Genomic DNA, 18842 nt, shown 5'->3' with positions numbered 1-18842 from the left:
CTTCATTTCAACAAGCCCCTCTGCCTCCTTCGTTGTGAAGACCTTTACTTATCTGAAATGAGAACCAGACCCTTTATGAAAAGATTGTCAATCAGGAGTGAGTAAGAGTGAGACAAAATAGTAAAACAGTTTTTCTATAAAAAATAGCATTTACCAATCACCTAGGGCCATTCACTGTTACAAGTTTCTGCTCAGGGACTGAAGTTTCCCATTACCTTAGCCAAAATAATTTCCCCCATTGTGTTTTCTTTTCAATGTAGAAGAGCCTGTCAAGTCCAGATTACACACTGAGATGTAAATGAACTTTTTTTTTTCTGTCTTTTGGTAAAGAACCATTCTTTTCACACATTTCTCCACCTCAGTGGTAAAACTAAGGCATACACCATGACTTTTGAATGTCTGACCAAATATTCTCAATTTGTGAGGGCAGAGAGGGGGTCTTTTAGTGTCAGCTTGATGCTTCACAGGTATGGTTATATTGCTTCTAGATTTAGAACTAATGGAATTGCTCTGTGGGCCATGGATCCCTGCACAGGTCTTCACTAATAAGGGTGAATACACACTGAGGCAGAATTTTATTCCAGGTTGTTTTCTTTGTCTTAGCTCACTCTGTTCCTGTGTGCTCCATGTTGTATGAGCAAAGCGTTCAGCATCACTTAGATAAGGGAGAAATTCTATCAGATTCCTTCTCCCTTTCAACCAGTTTTACCTAATTTAACATAAACATGGGGCTCTCCCTTGAAAGAATGATGTGTTTGTGTCTGTTCTTTCTCCTGGAGGATCTGGCTGCTCCTCCACCTGTTAGTCTTGCTTCTTCCAAGCAACAAGGGCAGTCACTCCTTCCTCTTGCTGCATTTCTTCAGCAGAATGAGTTTCAGCTCTGTTTGTAGCCTTCTTGCAGATACATTTAAAAGTAAGCCTCTTTATTAATTCATTTGGTTACTACTTAGGACAATAAGTGGTACAAATGGCATTGCCACAGCAAAAAGTACTTGTGTAAGTATTCATGTATTTCTAGTCTTAGAAAAGATAGAAAAATGTTCTTAAATTGCCTAGTGTCCTGTAATTATTGGGATAAATCATTGAAATGTTGTTGTTAGAGCTTACCTTACTTTGATTTAAGGTGATTAAAGGTTACAGGCTTACCAGGTTAAGGCTGGGAGACGTGGGGATCTGCAGGCCAGCTAGGACAACTGTTCTGTTAGTAAGTGAGAGCCTCAGAGGGTGGAGCTGTTTAGCAAACAGAAGCTGGCCAGGATTCATTTAAGGACAAAACACTATTTAATGCCACATCCAATTGCAGGAAGATACACAGGTCTGGGAACGCGACGCATCTGCAAAGAAAAGTTATTAGTCACTTTGATTTCATCTCCTGCTATATGCATACTGGAGTTACTGCTATGGGTGAATCGCATACAAGGTAGTTATTTAGTCAAAATATTTCACAAATCACTTAACCCTTTCAGATGTACACATGTGCTGGCGAGGTGCAACAGCAACTTTGAAGGAAGGGTCACTGTAAACCTTCACGCACGGAAGAGTGCCTGTCAGTGAGCCTGTTGTTGCAGATGTACTTGGTTTTGTACATCCAAGCTTCCAGGTGGCCTGTGACTGGTATTTTTCAGTTTTGAACAGTCTGGGGTCTGCACATAACCTGAAGTTCCTGCTGCTCTTCCCCCTGAAAAAAAAAAAAAGTCATTTATTTGGCGAACAGTCTGAGATAAGATCTGCAACAATAAACAGATGGTTAATGCTCAGTTTCCACTATCCCTGCTTGCTCTACCCCGACCAGACTTCCTAAAAACAGCTGCTGCCCATTTGTCTTTTTCTGATCCTGTGCTTCAGGTAGAGCATCCCACAAAGATTTACAGCTGTCAAATCTGAACTGGTGGATCAGGAAAGGGCACTAGACCCATCTGTGAGGTGTTGTACCCATCACAGTAGCACTTGAATTAATAACACAGTAAGAGAAACTCATGTCCTGTGAAAAACTCATTTATCATCTTAAGAGATTTAAACAACTTTGATATTTGATATGTTATGTCTAGCAATGTTAGAATATTTCAAAGCCTTGATTTAGCTGTGTAGCTAAATATAGATACAAGTAGTATCATCCTATATATTCTGCAAAGGTTATGTATTTAGAAGTATATTTAATTAAATGACTGTGTTAGTACTTTATTTGGCTACAATAACCAAGACTTTGGGGTTTATTTATAATTGATAATGGATACATAATAATACATGATTGTCTTATTTTTTAAGATTTTTCTCAATTTATTACATATTATTCATTTGTAGAATAATCCTTATCCTCTAGTAATTATACTTGCAATTTGTATCATTAAATAAATCAAAAGAGATCTGAAATACACTGGGCTTGCTAGTTCAGCTCTACTGGAATTCCTAAATGACTTCTTTTTTGATACATTGACTTCGTGCTTTTGCAAACTCCATAGTATTCAATTTGAGTAATAAAACGTATAGAGAATACTAAAAATAGATTTTGTGTGAAATTATACTAATTATTTTGTTCAGTAACTGGTTATTTTTTGTCAGACAAAATTTGCTTTCTAAAGTCTTTGATCAGTTTTTATATAGTTAGTGTGAATATTTGACATGTTTCATACAGCAGTAGTGTTGTTTTTTTTTATGGCAATACTTTTTAAGAAAACTAGCACAAGAGCATGCATATGTGACTTTTTACTTTAATTTGATGAAGCAAACACCTAACAGTAACACTTGCCTGTACACACACATAAAGCCTGAAAACTAAGTAGCTGAGCTGAGTGATTTCTCAGTGATATATCAAGTAACAAAGAAAGTCAAAGGTCTGAGTTTAATAAGCCTAACAAAGTAGCTGATTCTATTGATTTTTAAAATAAAATAAGGATATGCTGATTTTAAAAATAATTGGTTTAGCAGAAGGAGCACAGATGTACTTCTATTCTAAGTTTCATGTGATTTGTCACTGTTTCAGAACTGCAGTTTTAATATACGTTTCCTTTTTATAATTGCTCAGATGGCAGAGTGAACATGGATTAAGGAGATGTCTTCTCTTATGAGCCAGTTATTCATGTTAGCTAAATCTATATTTAATATATCAAGCTCAATCCTGAATAAATTTTCAGCAGACGTAACTTATGCTCTGCTTGCTTGCATGTATTTACATGATAACAGTGCTCTTTTTAAAATGAATACAAAAACAATTCCAGTTTGCTGTGTTCAGATTCCTGCATCATGAGATGGAAGCAAAGCCAAGAACTTAAATATGGGACTTTCAAAGACTCCTCCTAAGAGAGTTAGAAGTTCCCATCACATAAATGCTCTGTGAAAATGCTGTGGCAAATGTAACTTGCAGATAGCTTCACAATGTGTGGCTGGTAAAATGTTTGGAAACGCCTCTGGAGTTTCTTGGGATCCATCCCTAAGATCATACCTTCCCCCTTTTCAGACCAAACCAGGGACTATCTGACAAGCCTTTTCAAGCTTTATGGTCCCTTCCACCATGCAGGTGGAAGTGCTGCTCCCCACCCCACCCATGTTAGCTCTCTGTCCAGTCTGTGTCATGAGCTGGCCTGATGCCAGTTCTTAAATTTGTTCTACTGTGTAATGGCGAGCAGTCTTTGAGGAGGTTCCTTCCCATTTCTACATCTGTGCTACTCAGAAGATACTGTTTGCAATTTATCACATATATTTCCTAGTTTGTTCCTGTACCTGCTGTTTCAGATGTTCTAATGATCTTCCAATTCATTAAACTTGAACATGGTTGTACCAATATATGTTGAACAGAATGTTTTACGTGTTTTTTTCATCGTTTTAAACCATATAATGAAGAGACATTGTGCTCTGTACGTCATTGACAAACAACATTGCAATTAAGTGAACAGGTTAGCCCAGGACAAGATGAAAAGCCTCCATCCTTATGGAGCTTGTCAGGGTAAGCTTCAGTGTTTAGAAAGCTGAACTTTTTTAAAGCAACATATTTGGGAAGTTCCATCTGTCCTAGAAAAATGCTTAAAAAGTAAGGTTTCCACAGCCATGTGAGAACATTCTAAAATAATAGACTGAACTCTAGTCCTTACACCTTTAATATATATATTTCTAATTTTGCAAAAGTTTTTTTTTTTTTTTTATGAATTTCTGATTAAGTAATGTTACAAGATTTTGACCAGAGGAGCATGGCATTCTCTAAATTTATCCCACAGGATTAGCTGAGTGATGAATTTCTAAATTTAACTTCAGCACCAGTATGAACTCTTTAACCAAAGGGATTTCTTATACTTCCCAAGTTCAAATGGCTGAGTATGTAATTTATTTCCTGCATGTAATGTTGCTCAGTTTCCAAAACTTGGCATATAGATGCTTGCTAGGAGTCTTAACTACAGAATTAATACTTGCAAATACATGTTTTTTTCATGTGGCACGCTAGTTGACATGCCAACAGGCTAAACCAATGTTGTTTTCAAGTAGAATGCTTGAAGGAATGCTAAATGCCACTGAAATGTCTTCTATGAACTTGGTGTTTGTATGTGAATATTCTCTCTCTCTTTCTTTCCTTCTTTCCTTCTCTCTCCCTCTTTCTTTCTTTCTTTCTTTCTGTCTTTCTCTTTTTCTTTCTTTCTTTCTTTCTTTCTTTCTTTCTCTCTTCCTTCCTTCCTTTCTTTCTCTCTTTTTCTTTCTTTCTTTCTTTTTCTTTCTTTCTTTCTTTCTCTTTCTTCCTTTCTTCCTTCCTTCCTTTCTTTCTTTCTTTCTTTTTTTCTTTCTTACTTTTTCTGTCTGTCTGCTAACTTGCATTGGAAGAAGCAACTTTTTTCAAAGTTAAATACCGCGAAGGTATACCACACAGTTGCTGTGTAAAGTAGCGTGAAAAGAATGTGTCTGGTGCTTTTGCTGTGCTAAAAACACATAAGAACACCTTCCTCATTTTTTGGCATTTGTCAGTGTCTCTTAGAAACATCATTGTGCTGTGTTCTGCTATGAAGCTAATAAATGCCTATCTTAGCCTGATAGATTAGAATATTATAAAATGTGGTTGGCAAATAAAATAAGAGGAGGAATCATATTGTATGGCTTAATTTTACTGTTATTTTAAAAAGTGTTGAAGAGCCACATACTTAGAATTGGGGAACTATCGGTAGACATGAACTAACTTGAATATATGTAACTGTAATTGGAAGTAAAATGAGAATTTTTGCAGAACTCAGAAAAGGGAGGGACTTTTAAAATGAGATTTCTTATAATCGTGAAGGATCCTGATGTCTACCGCCCACCAAATTTCGTGTTGAGGTCTTTAAATGACAGTGAACACCTTAAACTGTGAAGTTCATTTGTTAGTTTGGGAAATATTGAATGAAGGCTTGGGTAACACTTGTTATATATATAACTATATACACTGCATATATACTCTGCATAATGCTGTTTTCAAGTATAATTGTTTTTGAAACAGGCAAAATACTGTCCCAGTTATGGTAGCATAACATCTTAGTCTGACGAGTAATTTTAAGTGTGACTTTTACTTCAATGAGATACAATTAAAAATGATATAGATTGCATTTATTTGAAATGCATTTCAAATTAAATTCTAAATAAACAAAAGTTTCTCAGTAATTACATTATTTGAGAAGCAGGAAGATGTATTTTAACTACCTTAGTCACTGAAAAATTGTAAAAAGTTGTTGTATGGTATGGCCTCTCGAGCATTTTGAACTGATCTAAGACACTGCTCTGCTAAAAGGGTTGCCTTATTAGCTTCTGGTACTCTTGCTAGTGTTCATGACAGTGCTGCTGCAAGGAGAGAGAGGAAACATGGAAATGTGCAACCAGCACAGGGGTAAACAGTCCCGTGGAGGTGGCAAAGAGCATTACGTCTGTTTGACTGTGGGCAGAATCTGTAGGGTCTGGCTCTCCTCTGTAGAGAGTGTGCAGTTTGGACAGTAAGAAGTTTTAAGTGTGGGATTTCTAGTTGTCACCCACCTTGTGCCTGCATGTTTTGTTTTCAGAGCGTGCTCAATCGGCACATTTGTGAGATTCCAGTATACCTTGGGTCTGCTCAGGAGTGCAGCACCTCATTTGCTCTCAAGGATCTGTTGACAGCCTCCTCGTGCTCACTACAGATGAGTCTATTGTATGGTCTCAGTGCCACCTCCAGCATGTGGCATTGTTATAACTAGGACAACGGGAATCTCACTGCCCTCTAGTTCCTCTTGATTGTTTTGCCTATTTCAGCCACCACACCAAACCACAAAGAAACTACTTTAAAAGAAGGGATGCACCACCATCACAGTGCAAAGAGGCACATTTGTTCACAACCTGGTAAAGATCAGGAGCTAAATCAACTAAGGTATACTGGCCAAAAAAGCTCCGTATACATTGAGCCTTACTAGAATATCAGTAGCATAAGCTAGATCTTTGAGTGTCTTATTAAGACAACGGCATGATATTGTATTTAGGTTCTTTCATGCATTTTGACTCATGCCGTGAGTTCATAGTATCAGCATCATAATGTAAGTTCTGTGCATGTATTTAGTTTTTATATATATATATATATATATATACACAAATCTGTGGCAACTTTCTATAGAGAATAGTTATACACACACTTGCTTTACATATGTAAGTCCAATCTTTTCCTGAAAACACAACAAATAAGTTAGTCCTACTTCACCTCAGAGGGATAGCTGAAGATTGTGTTAGGTGCCTAGGAAGTACTGAAGCCAGGTGGCAAACTGTTGCAGTTTCAAACAAAGCCACCATAATCCAAGTTTTGATCTTCTTCCAGTCAATTGACCACATAGCTAGGGACCATTTTCCTTTTAATGCCCTTTTCTATCAATGTATTTTTTTGCAGACATTTTCTCTCTTTTTCAGCTGGCCTGTTATATTCAGCTGGGTCACAAACCAAAGTTTCAGTTGAGCTACAATTTAGAGTACCACCTAATCTATCCGTGACAGCAGGATGCGTTCTGTCAAAATGTAAGTGAGGAGGGAGTGCAAAAGCATTTGGGCTCAGTACTTGAGTACGGCTACAGCCAGGAGACATTTTTGACCCAGCTTTTTATTTGTGAAACATTTCACAGTTAATTGGAATGTTTCGTGTTGAAAATTGGAGAACGTAAAGGATGCAAAAGTAGAAAGATTTAGCGTTCATATTTCTACAAATGCAGATATTTATATTTTAATCCAAATAGCCTGTAATTTCAAAAATCCATTATACTGAAATGCTTTTAATTCTCAGTTGAAATGAAAAGCTTATAGAGCAGAGGTCAAATAAACTATTTTATCTCATGACTGATATATTTTAGTTGGTTTGGCTCTTTAGATATTTGCACAGCTTTATTGAAAATAAAATATCAACAAGGCCAAAAAAGTCAGTGCATTAGTACTGCCAAATCAACTTCTCAACCTTGCTGCTGTAGTTGGGAATAAAGTTCTTTTTAAATTTAAAAAAAAAAAAAAAGAGTCAAAGGCTACAAAAGTTCTTCTAACCCCTCCCTTTGTTTTAAGGGAGAGCTAGAATTTTGCATCATTCCTGAAAAATGTGTCTAAACTTCTTAAATCTTTCCATGATGGAGGCTTACAACCTCCCCCGTCCTGAATTAACCTGACAGATTTTTTTTTGAAGTTCTTGACTGATTTTCTTTGCTGCAATGCAAGCTCATGAGTTCTTTTCCTACCCACTGTAGACATAGAGAACAACCTTCCTTAACTCTTGGTGGCAGGTTTGTAAAAACTGGTATTATGCCTGCTCTTGATTTTCTCTTCTTTAGACTCATCGGTTCCAGTTCTGTCAATCTGTCTTCACAGGTCCTATTTTCTAGATTTCTTATCTCTTTTCTCTCTTAGGGTTTTTTCAAATAGTTCATTTATTTCTGTGAAATCCGCTGCACCAGAATGGATACAGCATTCCAGCTAGAGCTTTACCACTGCCAAGCAGGGTTGAAGGATTACTTCCTGCGCTTCCAAGCTGTTCCCCCATACATGTCGCAGTACAGTGATTGCTTTTTTTTTCAGTAGTACAACTGTGACTCTTGCTCAGATTGTGATCTGCTATATCTCCCAGGTTGTCATTTGGTGTTCCTCATAGGGAACCGCTGATTATTTCTGCCTGAGTGTAGTCTCCCCTGCATTTCCATATAGCACTTCAAACACTTTTCTAAGCAATGATCCAATTTCTGAAAATTATTTTAAATTCTAGTAATCCTGTGCTTTCCTGTTGCACATTTGCAGACTTAGTTAATGTGGTTTCTGCTCTGTCATCTCAGTTCTTAATGAAAACATTTTGTATTTTTAACAGACCTCCACTCACTATGTCTTTTCAGTTGTTCGGAGACTCATTAATAACAACTCTCTGGTTATAGTCATTCAAACAATATTGACGCACTTTGTAATACTTTAATCTAAATCTTGTTTCTTATATTGGGTGTTGAAATTGTTATGTGAAATGGTGCAAAACCCTTGCTGAAGTCAAAATATATGACAACGTTTGGTTTCCCCTAACATGAATCCTTCCACCCTTCTTACAAGCAGGCTGACTTGTGATTTGTTCTTGACTAATTCATTACTTATCCGTTTAGTGTTTTTAAATTCTTTACATTTTTTCGGTGGGTTGAATTTGATCAGACTGCTCTATAATGAAAGGCATGCATCTACTAGCAATCTGATACACCATCTTTGAGAGCTCAGTGACAGTTAGTGATAATTCTTAGGTCATTTCATTACCTTCTTTCCCTTCCCTTCATAAGATGAAGTTCATAATACATACCTGATATGAAAACTTACAAATTATGGAAATATTCCCCAGTTTAGGCTATTTTATTCCTTTATGACTGGATTAGCCACATGCTCTCGGATGACTTTGCTAATAAATGTGTGCAAAAATGTATTAGACACTTTATATTTCCTGGTCTTTTGTCAGTAGCATTACTTTTCTGCTAAGCTGTGGACTCTTTCCATAACCACAACAGAGTAGCCGTGCTGCAGACCCATTACTGAAATACATCGGGCCAATACATCAAGCTCTTTCATCCCTACTCTTTCCAGCAGCCTACATCACCAATAATGTTGCAGACCTACTTCCCATTTCTCTGACAGGCTTCTTAAGTGGACAGCTCATCTCTCTTCTTTAGCATCCAGGACTGTGGACATCAGAAGGGTAGAGACATCATGACCTACAAAGCCTGGGAAATGTTGTGGTCCGAGAGAAAATGCTTTGTGAAGAGCAGTTATGGTCATAGGTGTAGCTACCTGCTGTGGTGCAGAGGCCACTAAGGGCTGAAAGGGGAAGAGGTATTTGGTTTAGTCAAATTCTTGAGCTGCCTTGGATCAAAATCAGCCCAAAGTCACAAAATTTGCAGTTACAGTGGCAGTGCTGGTAGAGTTGAATCAAGTAATTGGGAAACATGCAGTGGTTCAAAGTAAACGGAGAAACTTTTATTTCAAAGGTGGGTAACTTGTGACACAGTGAAACTGTTATTTCCAGAATCTGACAGTAGGTTCTGTAATGCGAAATAGCATCCAGGAGTCCTGACTTAAGCTTGATACTCTGACACCAGACTCCACTCTTCAGCCATCTAAATAAATCTCTTGGGCTGGGGGGTGCAAGGTATAAGATATATGGGAAAGGAAATGAGAATATTATCTCCATTTTGCTGTGCAATGTTCATTAAAGAACGACTAGAGCTTTCTGAATAATGAATATATCTCAGTATTTCATGTTAGTGCAAAATGCTGTCTGAAGAACAGTAATTGTAAATGAGAACTGAGAAATTGCTATTGGAAAATTATTATAGACCTCAGTAAATTGCTAATTTCAAAAACAAAACACAGATTTCATTTGTAGGATGACTTTTGATTAGGAAAAAAATGTTTCATATTTCAAAATGGGAATAACTCTGATACCTTTTTTTTATCCTTTGCAGCTTCCAGACAGCTGCATAATGGATTACTATGAAAAATACAAGCACAGAATGAATGAGCTTGAAGCATTTAATATGGTAAAAGTTATAGGATTAATACCATTACCTTGTATTATATATATGCTAGTCTAGAACAAAGCCCTGTTAAGTTTTATGTGGAGGTGGACTGTCTTACACTGTGGTATGCAATCTCAAAAACAAAGCAGCTCCCTCTTCCAAACTTTGGAGCATATCCTATTCAAAACTATATTAGGTGTCAGTAAAATAATAAAGTGAACACATGGAAGATTCTTTTTCAAGAGGGACTATTACCCTGGAAAATGAAATGTCAGTCTCCTTTTAAACCTAGACTGGTCTCCACGCAGTTATTTCATAAAAATTCTTTTTATTAAAATTCATTATTTCCCTCTTTAAAATTGTTCTGCTTCATATAATATCATTTTCTTGTTGGACAGTGCCTCAAAACCAACTAAATAATGTAGTTTCCTAGCTTTATGGCATTCCATGTATTTTTGATCTTTAATATAATCTGTTTAGAAGATGTCCACCCCACAGGGAAAATTGGCAAGGTGACATTTGTACAACCACTAGAAAATGATTGACCTTCCTGGAATTGTTCTGTGGAAGTGTAGCCATTGGGAAGTGTATTGGCTCACTTTCCCCAAATCATAACAGCATCTAATCTTTCTTTCAGTTAAAGGTTGTGCTGGCTCCCTGCATAGAAGTTTTGATACTTCTGGATCGTCTTTGCTACCTCAAGGAGCAGGTATTTTTGCATTATGTTTTATGGTACCTAAAGGCTACATCAGTAAAATGAGACTATTTCAGACAATTTATTACTGTACAGACCAAAAGTCTCTGTTGCAGAATTATTATTCTCATATTTGCAAAAGTATAAGCATTCATTCCATTTAGTATAAACATATGCCCAGCAGATGTTTTTATTTTCACCAAAGCAGCAACAGTAAAGCTTATGTTCTTTTAATTGTATGGTAATTACAAGTCAATAAACAATAAAAAAATAATTAAATATGCAACAAATCTTATTTAATATGACATAGAGATATCTAATAATTAAAGAAATTTTTGGAAATGCTAAACAAACATTATACTGTACATTCTAGAGTTTCCAAAGAATAAGTTTTAGAACATATAATTAAAGAAATTTTGGGTTAAGTCCCATTAGGTTCTTGTTATCATTTCTTAATTAAGGTCTATGATAAGAGAGGGTACACTTTTTCCAACTGTATGGGTCAACTGAGGTACATTTGACTAGCATACAGCCTGGATATATTTTACAAATATAGATGTGGGATTTAATAAGCAAATGCTACTATATTTACTCTGTAATGATTTATGTTACAGTGTTTCTACTAACACTAATTTTGAGCTTGACCTGGTTAACTTAGAAGCATCAATCACACCTTTTCTACACCAGTAAACATTTTTTGTATAGGTAACAAATTGATCAGAAGACATGGTAGCATTTTCCAGCTTCTGCTCAGCCACAGTCAAAATAAAATTTTAAAATAAAGTTTAAATTCATTCATGTGAATAACTGTTCTTCCACTATAAACCTTTCATTTTAATAGCTCCATTTTATCATAAGTAAAAATTCACTTTCCTCCTTGCCACAGTATACTTGGAACAATTGAGTTGTAGCAAATGTATGCTTTTGTTCTAACTGGTATTTTTACTGAGAGGCAATTTGAGATATTTAAATAATGATGTATTTTCCCAAATGCCAACCAGTTATAAATCACATAGAGATCTGTATGATTTCCAGGATAGAAGATCAGACTTGGTGCATTTAGTGCTAATTTACCTTTTCTAAATGTAATATACCCATTGATTTAATCTTGTACTGGTTGATTCACAAAATATGTCTAGGAAGAAAAAATAGAAATGATAAAAGCCATATGCAACATGAAGACCAGATCCAGCTGGCCCTACTCATTTGAAAAGTCAGTTAATTAGCTTCAGTAGTAGAATGTGCTGCATAAAACAAGCAGAACTTGATCCTTAATATCTTCTCTCTTGTTCAACCAGAAGAAAAAAAAAAAGCAGAAAAAAAAAAAAGCTTTATTGATTAAGCGGCTGGTAAGCTGTCATCTGATAGTGACAGAAATAATTAACTGACTTTAACATACATCCTTTTTTTGTTTGTTTCCTTTTTTCACAACAAATTTTCAATAGTTTTGTTGTTAGAAAAGTGTTTTTCCTGCTTTGCATTAAGAATAATCTTTTTTTTGGTGACTTTGCATTTCAAAATGTGGACCTATTACCGTGTCTTAGCTTTTAAGTCAAACACATTTTAATGTACTTCAATCATATATCATTTTACAGGACAACATTGCCTGGTCAGGACTTGTGAAGTTATTTGATCCTGTGAAATCCCCCAGATGCTATGCAGTTATTGCTCTGAAGAAATAGTCATGTTTTTAAGTGGAAGCAAATTGCAGATAGGTTGAAAGCTTTGAACTGATACTCCTATTTTATCAATGCTATTTTTAATTGATTCCTCAAGTATACTGAAGTGTTTGCCAACTATTTACTTTTCAGCTGCAAAAATAAAAAATGCAATGCCTCTGTGAATCATGAGAAATAAATAGTGAGCCGTACCTCCTTTATAAATACCACTGTTTCCTCATGTCAGTTATTAAATAATGTTGAACATTTGGCTTTATTATAAAAGTTATGAGCTATATTATGTGATGAGTATTTTAAAATAATGTCAATATTTCTTCTATTTGAGGCATTATCTATCGATAGCTGTCCTCTTAATATTTTAAATCACGAGTTCATTCTTTCATAAAACTTATCATTTTTTCCAGTGGCTGGCATCAGTAGTCTCAGACTAGCCTTGTTTTTTTCTTTTCTGGATTTCTTAGTTTAAACAGAAAATTAACCTGTACTGTAGACAAGAGGTGTGTAGACTTTCTACTTCTCTGTTCTTCATATCATCAGAAGCAGCTTGTTATAGAGCAACCTTGAAGAGACTAGAACCTTCTGAGACTAGATAAAAAATACCTGCAGAGTGGTTTTATATTAACCCCTTCTTTCTTCAGGCATGTTCCTAGCATGACAGGCAAGAAACCATGTGTGCTCTAGTCCAGTGGATGCCAGTGTTTAAGAATCAGTTCCTGTGCTGGGGTTCACTGTCTAATCCTTGGGCTTTATCACAAAGCTATTATCTGGGCCAAATGTGTTGGGTATAAATATAAATCTTTGGTGCCCAAGTGAGTGGAAACTTGCTAGGCAGTTTCTGCCTGGTTGTACTGACTTCATGAGTGGGAAACTTACTTGTTGATGCATTTATCTCAATGGGTTGCCTCAATAAACTTGCAGATGTTCAATCAATTAAAAAAGAGAAAAGTTTCTATTGTAAGTTCTAGTGCTTTTATTAGAATTTTCCACTGAATATAAAACATAATTAACTACCAGTGCACAGAAAAAAAAAGGACAACAAATAGATAATAAAATACAGATTAAAGAAAAGGAAGAATGCAACTGGTGGGCAGAAGATGAGAATAACAGAAAATATTGTATATAAATTTTATAGTGAAAGTAATAGACATAGAATCAAACTGAGATTCAGATCTGAGTAGGAATAAATCTTTTTCAGACTGCAAAATATAATGAGAGCTTGTGAACATGGCCATTCAAGAAAAGGGAAGTAAGATATTTTTCTAACAAGCCACATCTCTCCTGATGTATTCACTTGGAAGAAATATTTTTTTAGTAGTCTAAGTTCACTGCTGTCTATTTTAGGACTCTCAGTCCTTGTTAGCTCCATGGATCCAGTATGAGCTTCTCACATTTATTTAGTCCCAGTAGGTTCAATCCTTAGAGCTGTTGAACACCTGCAATACCCAAGGAAATTAACAGAAGTTGCAGGTGCTCACAGCATCTCTGGAGTACACCTAAGAAAAGAAAATGGGGCCTTCCATATATGAGATTTTTTGTTATATAGGGAGTGCTGAGGAAACTAACAAGCTGGTAGATTCTTTACCCAGGAGAGGCATCAAAATAAAAATCTTTTCTTAATCTGTAAGCATCTGGAAGGAAAAAAATAAATAGTATACAGTATAAGAAAGCAATCTAAAGTAAATAATGATTAAAAAAAAAGATGAACAAAAATGTAAGAAAGTAGGTTTCATCGTGTTATGTTTTGCTAAAGCACGATGACTAATTAGTGAAGTGTTAATAATTAGTGAAATGTTAGTCTTGTCATCCCAACCTTGTGTGCTATTGGAAAAAAATACTTGGGACTCAAATTGCCTTTTTTGTGTTACGAATTGATTCTTCTGCTTTTTTCAGGCCAAATAGTAAAAGCTGGACATGTATGATATCCAAACAATGGTAGCACAGTTATTCACTGCAAGCAAGTGCTTAAATGTACCCTGTCATAGCAAAAACTAGTCATTTCAGCAAGCTCTACCTGGTTTAATTTGAACATAGACCAAATTACATAGGATATACTGACTATTGCTAATTTTGTGTGATATTTTGATATATATAATGCTATCTAAATCCAGAGTTAAATTCTTATTACTATTTTAAGAGGACATTTGGAACAGTTTAGAATAGCAAGCACATCTCTAGGATTAGCCCAAATGCTTTTCCACAGATTCAAAAAGGTCTGAAAAAATTTGCATGTCCCCCCAGCAACTTCTCAGGCTTTTTCATTACTTTTCACACACTTTGCAGTCTATGCAGGCAAAGACAGAGGCAATGTGCTTCTTAGAATAATAACTATCGAGACATTTATATGAAGAGTTTGCATGCAGCCAAATCAGTTGCTGTCTGCTCTCAAAGCTGTTTCAAGGCTTGAGATGCCTGAATACCTATGAGGTACTGTTTACATAATGGAAAAATCCCCAGCAGTAATAAAATTGAATAAAACAATTTTTCTTTGTGGTTATTGCCAGAAGTTCTTCCATAATGTAAACAATATTTTAAATATGATGAAGTCTTTTGATAGAAAAGAATCTGCATTTTCTTTCACTGTGACAGTGAGCTATGAATCTTGATATACTCCCTAAAGAATTGCGGATATATGTGCTTTCCCTCAGGTGCTTGCCTGATTCTGTTTGCAGCATATCTATGCATTCTGCAGCAGAATTGGAGTGATTTATTTATTTTTCTTAGGGCTGAAAGCTATTTTTGGATGGAAGAACAAGAGGATATGCAGGCTATGTGTGGAACCTTAATATCCAAGAATATGTAGTAGCTCTAAGATCTCCAACTCTGCTTGTTGTTGGTTTTTTTTTTTAATTCTGCAGTCCTGATTCATGCATTAGAACATCATGCCATAAAATAGTTTGCACTGATCTAGTTTCTGCGATTTTAGTTTCAAGTCTTTTTTTTAATTAAATATTTTTTCTTTATTACAAATTTTCTTCATTGGCATTATTCATTAATTTACTGCTAAAACAACAGCTATTCATTTAATGTAAAAACTCTTTTTGCTATGTCATGATGGAGTTAAAATCTTGAGACTCAAAATCTGCATGTCAATCTGCACAGAGTAAGCATGCGAAATTTATCAGTCTTGGTGGCAGCTCTATGTCCTTCTGATGATTGGAGTATTCTTTCCTGTCAGTACTTATTGGTTCAGATGTATTTTTTTCCTAAAAGCTTTCCATAACTGTGTCATTATATCGCCAGAGATCACTGATACTAGGACAGTTTTAAAAAACATAGAGCTGCCATTTTAAATCCCTTTTTCTCATGTGCTTTTTATACGGACTGATACATGTCCTTCTTGTTACTTATTACTAGTGCTCTGAAAGGAGTGTAATTGATGCTAGATGATGAACTATGGAGAATTTTCAGTTTCTGTAATCAAGTCAAAACGGAAGTGTAGTTAGTTGTCCAGACATTTAAATTGGCCACCTAACCCTTAGAACTTTGACTTTAATTTACTTAGTTTCTGATATCTGTTCAAATTCTGCAGTTTTCCAAATTTCCGTGCTTCCTTCCAAGTGGGAGCATGGCCTGATTCTTTGGGATCCAGCTGCTGATCCTTCACCACGTTCATCTGAAATAACTAACTCAGTTCGGTGGCTGTAAATTATTCATCTCCAAACTGATGAATAAGCCTAAGTTAAGTTCTTTGAATTTGCTTATCCATGTTTGTTACCTTTGTCAATGTTATCTTTCAGAGTACTTTAAGAAAAGGTGTAAAATCCTTCTGAGATTCAGGATACCTCAGGGAAGCTGTACTACTGTTATAATTCTTGTTGCTTTCTCCCTTAAAGCCTTTAAATTAATTCCTGGAGATCAGGCAGATTAATAACCAACAGACACCCTGAGAGGTGTAGGGTATTAAAAATACTATGCACAATATCTTACTTCTCTACATGAGTCATTTTAGATTGGAGAGCTCTGAGGCATTTTCTACACAGAAATTCCAGTGTAGAATATCGTTAAACTCAAACCTCCAAGGAAACCATCCAACATAATGAAGATTTGCCTCAAACTGTTAAAACATGCTGTTTTACACCAATCTTCCCAGCATTCACCTACATCTTCCTTAAGGCTGTCTGCAATGTCTGTATCAAACTGGAGAGGAATAAATAGACACTCATCTCAACATCCCAGTGATGCTGCTCATGAAATCTGCACGAGAATGGTGCTCTGCTCTTGGTTTTCTTTGTGTTAAAAGGCAACATAACTCATAAGGTATGTCCAACAACAAAGTATTTCCAGATATTCAGATATCATTACTGAAATCAATTTAATGGACTTCTTCAGTCAGTTACTACTACTTCAGTAGTTACTACTACTTCAGTCAACATTGACTACCGTTAATATGCATACAATACTATGTCTTGTGATTTATGTTCAGGTGGACGTTTTTCAAAATATAGTTTCGTCACTCATCAAAACAGTAAATGACTTCAAGTAACTGTGTATTCTAAGGAAATCAAAAAATGTTTTCTGGATTACCAATGAAATTTAGTAGAAATTGAAATTGTACTGCATTTGTTCTTGGGTCAGAAAGAACAGTGTATGTATAGATAACATCATAAGGCACACTGTTGGCCAGAATCTGTAAAACTCACAAATAAAAGACACATAGGCAATATTATGTGGACAAAGTACCTCAGAGACTTGCAGTTACTATAAAGTATATAACCATTCTTTAAAAACTATAGGAAGAAATGTAATTATCTAATTCAATAGAAATACAAGAAAGAGTGAGTTTTCGGTAATTAAACAGGGGGTTGAGATTTTAAACCTGCCTAACAATCTCGGTATTTCAAAAGCAAAAAATCCTTTTAGGGCAACAAAATGATGCACTGTTCATCCTAGGAAATAAAGCTATGATAAACATAATATTTATTTTATATGGTTTTATATGGTTTTGGTTTATGCTTCCTTTTTGATTTTTTAAAAGTTTATAATTAAATTATCTCTTTGAGCCTTTGCAATTATATTCACTGTGTATAGTAAGCAAGGACTTTCCATTTCCTCATGTATACAGCCCATGCTAATGAGATACAATTGTTTAATATCTTTGTTTAAAATTAATGAAGACTTTCCAAAAGCAAAATATCACTTCTTAATTTTATTACAGCTTATCTGTAGATTTAAAAACTGCATACGAAAACTGTGCTAACTTTTAACTTTTCATTACAAAATTCTCAGTTTTATGTGAGACTCCTTCTCTTTCCACCTGGAGCAATACAAATTTTTTCATGTAGGTAAAGATGTTGTTAGGGCAGCTTGTATTGTATTTCACATAGAATTTATCAAGAAAATCAAGATGCAGTAAATCTACTCGGCCAACAAATCAGATTGTTAGACTGAAGCTCAGATTGCCTTAACACACAAGCTGTCAACTTTTTCACGAATCACTGATGAAAGGAGCAAAGTTGTCTGCTTAGGGAATAACTCAGTAGTGTCTGGCACCAAATTTAAAAATTTCAAATCAGAAGAAGCATTGATCACCTCTCCTGATTAAATAAACCTTCAGAAACGATAATTAAAATGTACAGTTATAAATCTACATTGTTTATTACACTTCCTATTATTAAAGTCATGAATAAAGACTGGCAGCAGAAGCAGCCATGCTGTTTCGCACCTATAAATCCTAAATTCACTTGTTAGTCTTAGAAAGGCTGAAGTCATCAAGAGGACACACAGATGTTATAAAGTGTAGAATGAGCTATACATTACTTTGATAAATGTGCCAGTTGCTAACCTTTTTATATTCAAAGGCATGGGTATCAATTCAAAGAATACAACTCTCAAAATACACAATGGACAGCATATAAACCAAGTTTTATCATTTTAAGCTCTTGAATGGTTATTTATTGGCAGACTCGTTAATAACTAACAAAGGTTACAAGGGTGATTTCACTAAAACTGTCACTATGTTGTTTATGATTAAAAATTTTAAGTAGAAGCAATTTATAAAGGTAAACTCTTACTTTCCTAGATATTTTAGCTTTAATTTTAGAATATGAAGAGTGGTACAGAGTCATGTAGATTGTCTCTAGATGGATTATTGATTTAAATAAAAAACTTCTGACCAACAAGCACTTTAAAGAATTGCTCTTTTGCTATTTACAAGTCACACTTCTTTTAAAGTCACATTTCTGTAGTAATGTTGAGCTTGTTTGTTAATACACGGAATTCATTTGAATTTATTTAGAAAAAGAAGACATGTAAAGAAAGAACTTTGAGACACAGCATTTTGTCCTTGTGCTTACCCTTAAGCACAGTTCCGAAGAAGTGACAGAAAATGTAAAAACTGTATCTAAGAGGTGATTTTGGATAACCATTCAATTTGTACTGGTTAATCACACGAATCAAGCTTAATGTCATCTATCTAAACACCAGTTATTGAAATCATTAGTTATGTGGAAAGAGAAAAGATCATCTAAATCAAACATTTAAATAGCACTGAAATTG

The 18842-nt window shown here is 35.2% G+C and overlaps 1 protein-coding gene across 2 annotated transcripts in view; it reads left to right on the top strand.

Moving 5' to 3' along the window:
- METTL25 (methyltransferase like 25) overlaps nt 1-12553 on the top strand; it is a 61465-nt gene extending 48912 nt beyond the window's left edge. For both annotated transcript variants that reach the window (XM_035551738.2, XM_035551737.2), the window contains 3 exons: nt 9921-9995; nt 10612-10683; nt 12264-12553. In XM_035551738.2, the coding sequence (XP_035407631.1) occupies nt 9921-9995; nt 10612-10683; nt 12264-12350 (234 nt within the window). In that variant the 3' untranslated portion in view covers nt 12351-12553. The remainder of the gene's footprint in view (nt 1-9920; nt 9996-10611; nt 10684-12263) is intronic.
- Nucleotides 12554-18842: the final 6289 nt, after the last annotated feature.

The sequence above is a fragment of the Cygnus atratus genome, chromosome 1, assembly GCF_013377495.2.
Source record: "Cygnus atratus isolate AKBS03 ecotype Queensland, Australia chromosome 1, CAtr_DNAZoo_HiC_assembly, whole genome shotgun sequence".
NCBI lineage: Eukaryota > Metazoa > Chordata > Aves > Anseriformes > Anatidae > Cygnus > Cygnus atratus.
This window is presented reverse-complemented; position numbering and strand designations above follow the sequence as displayed.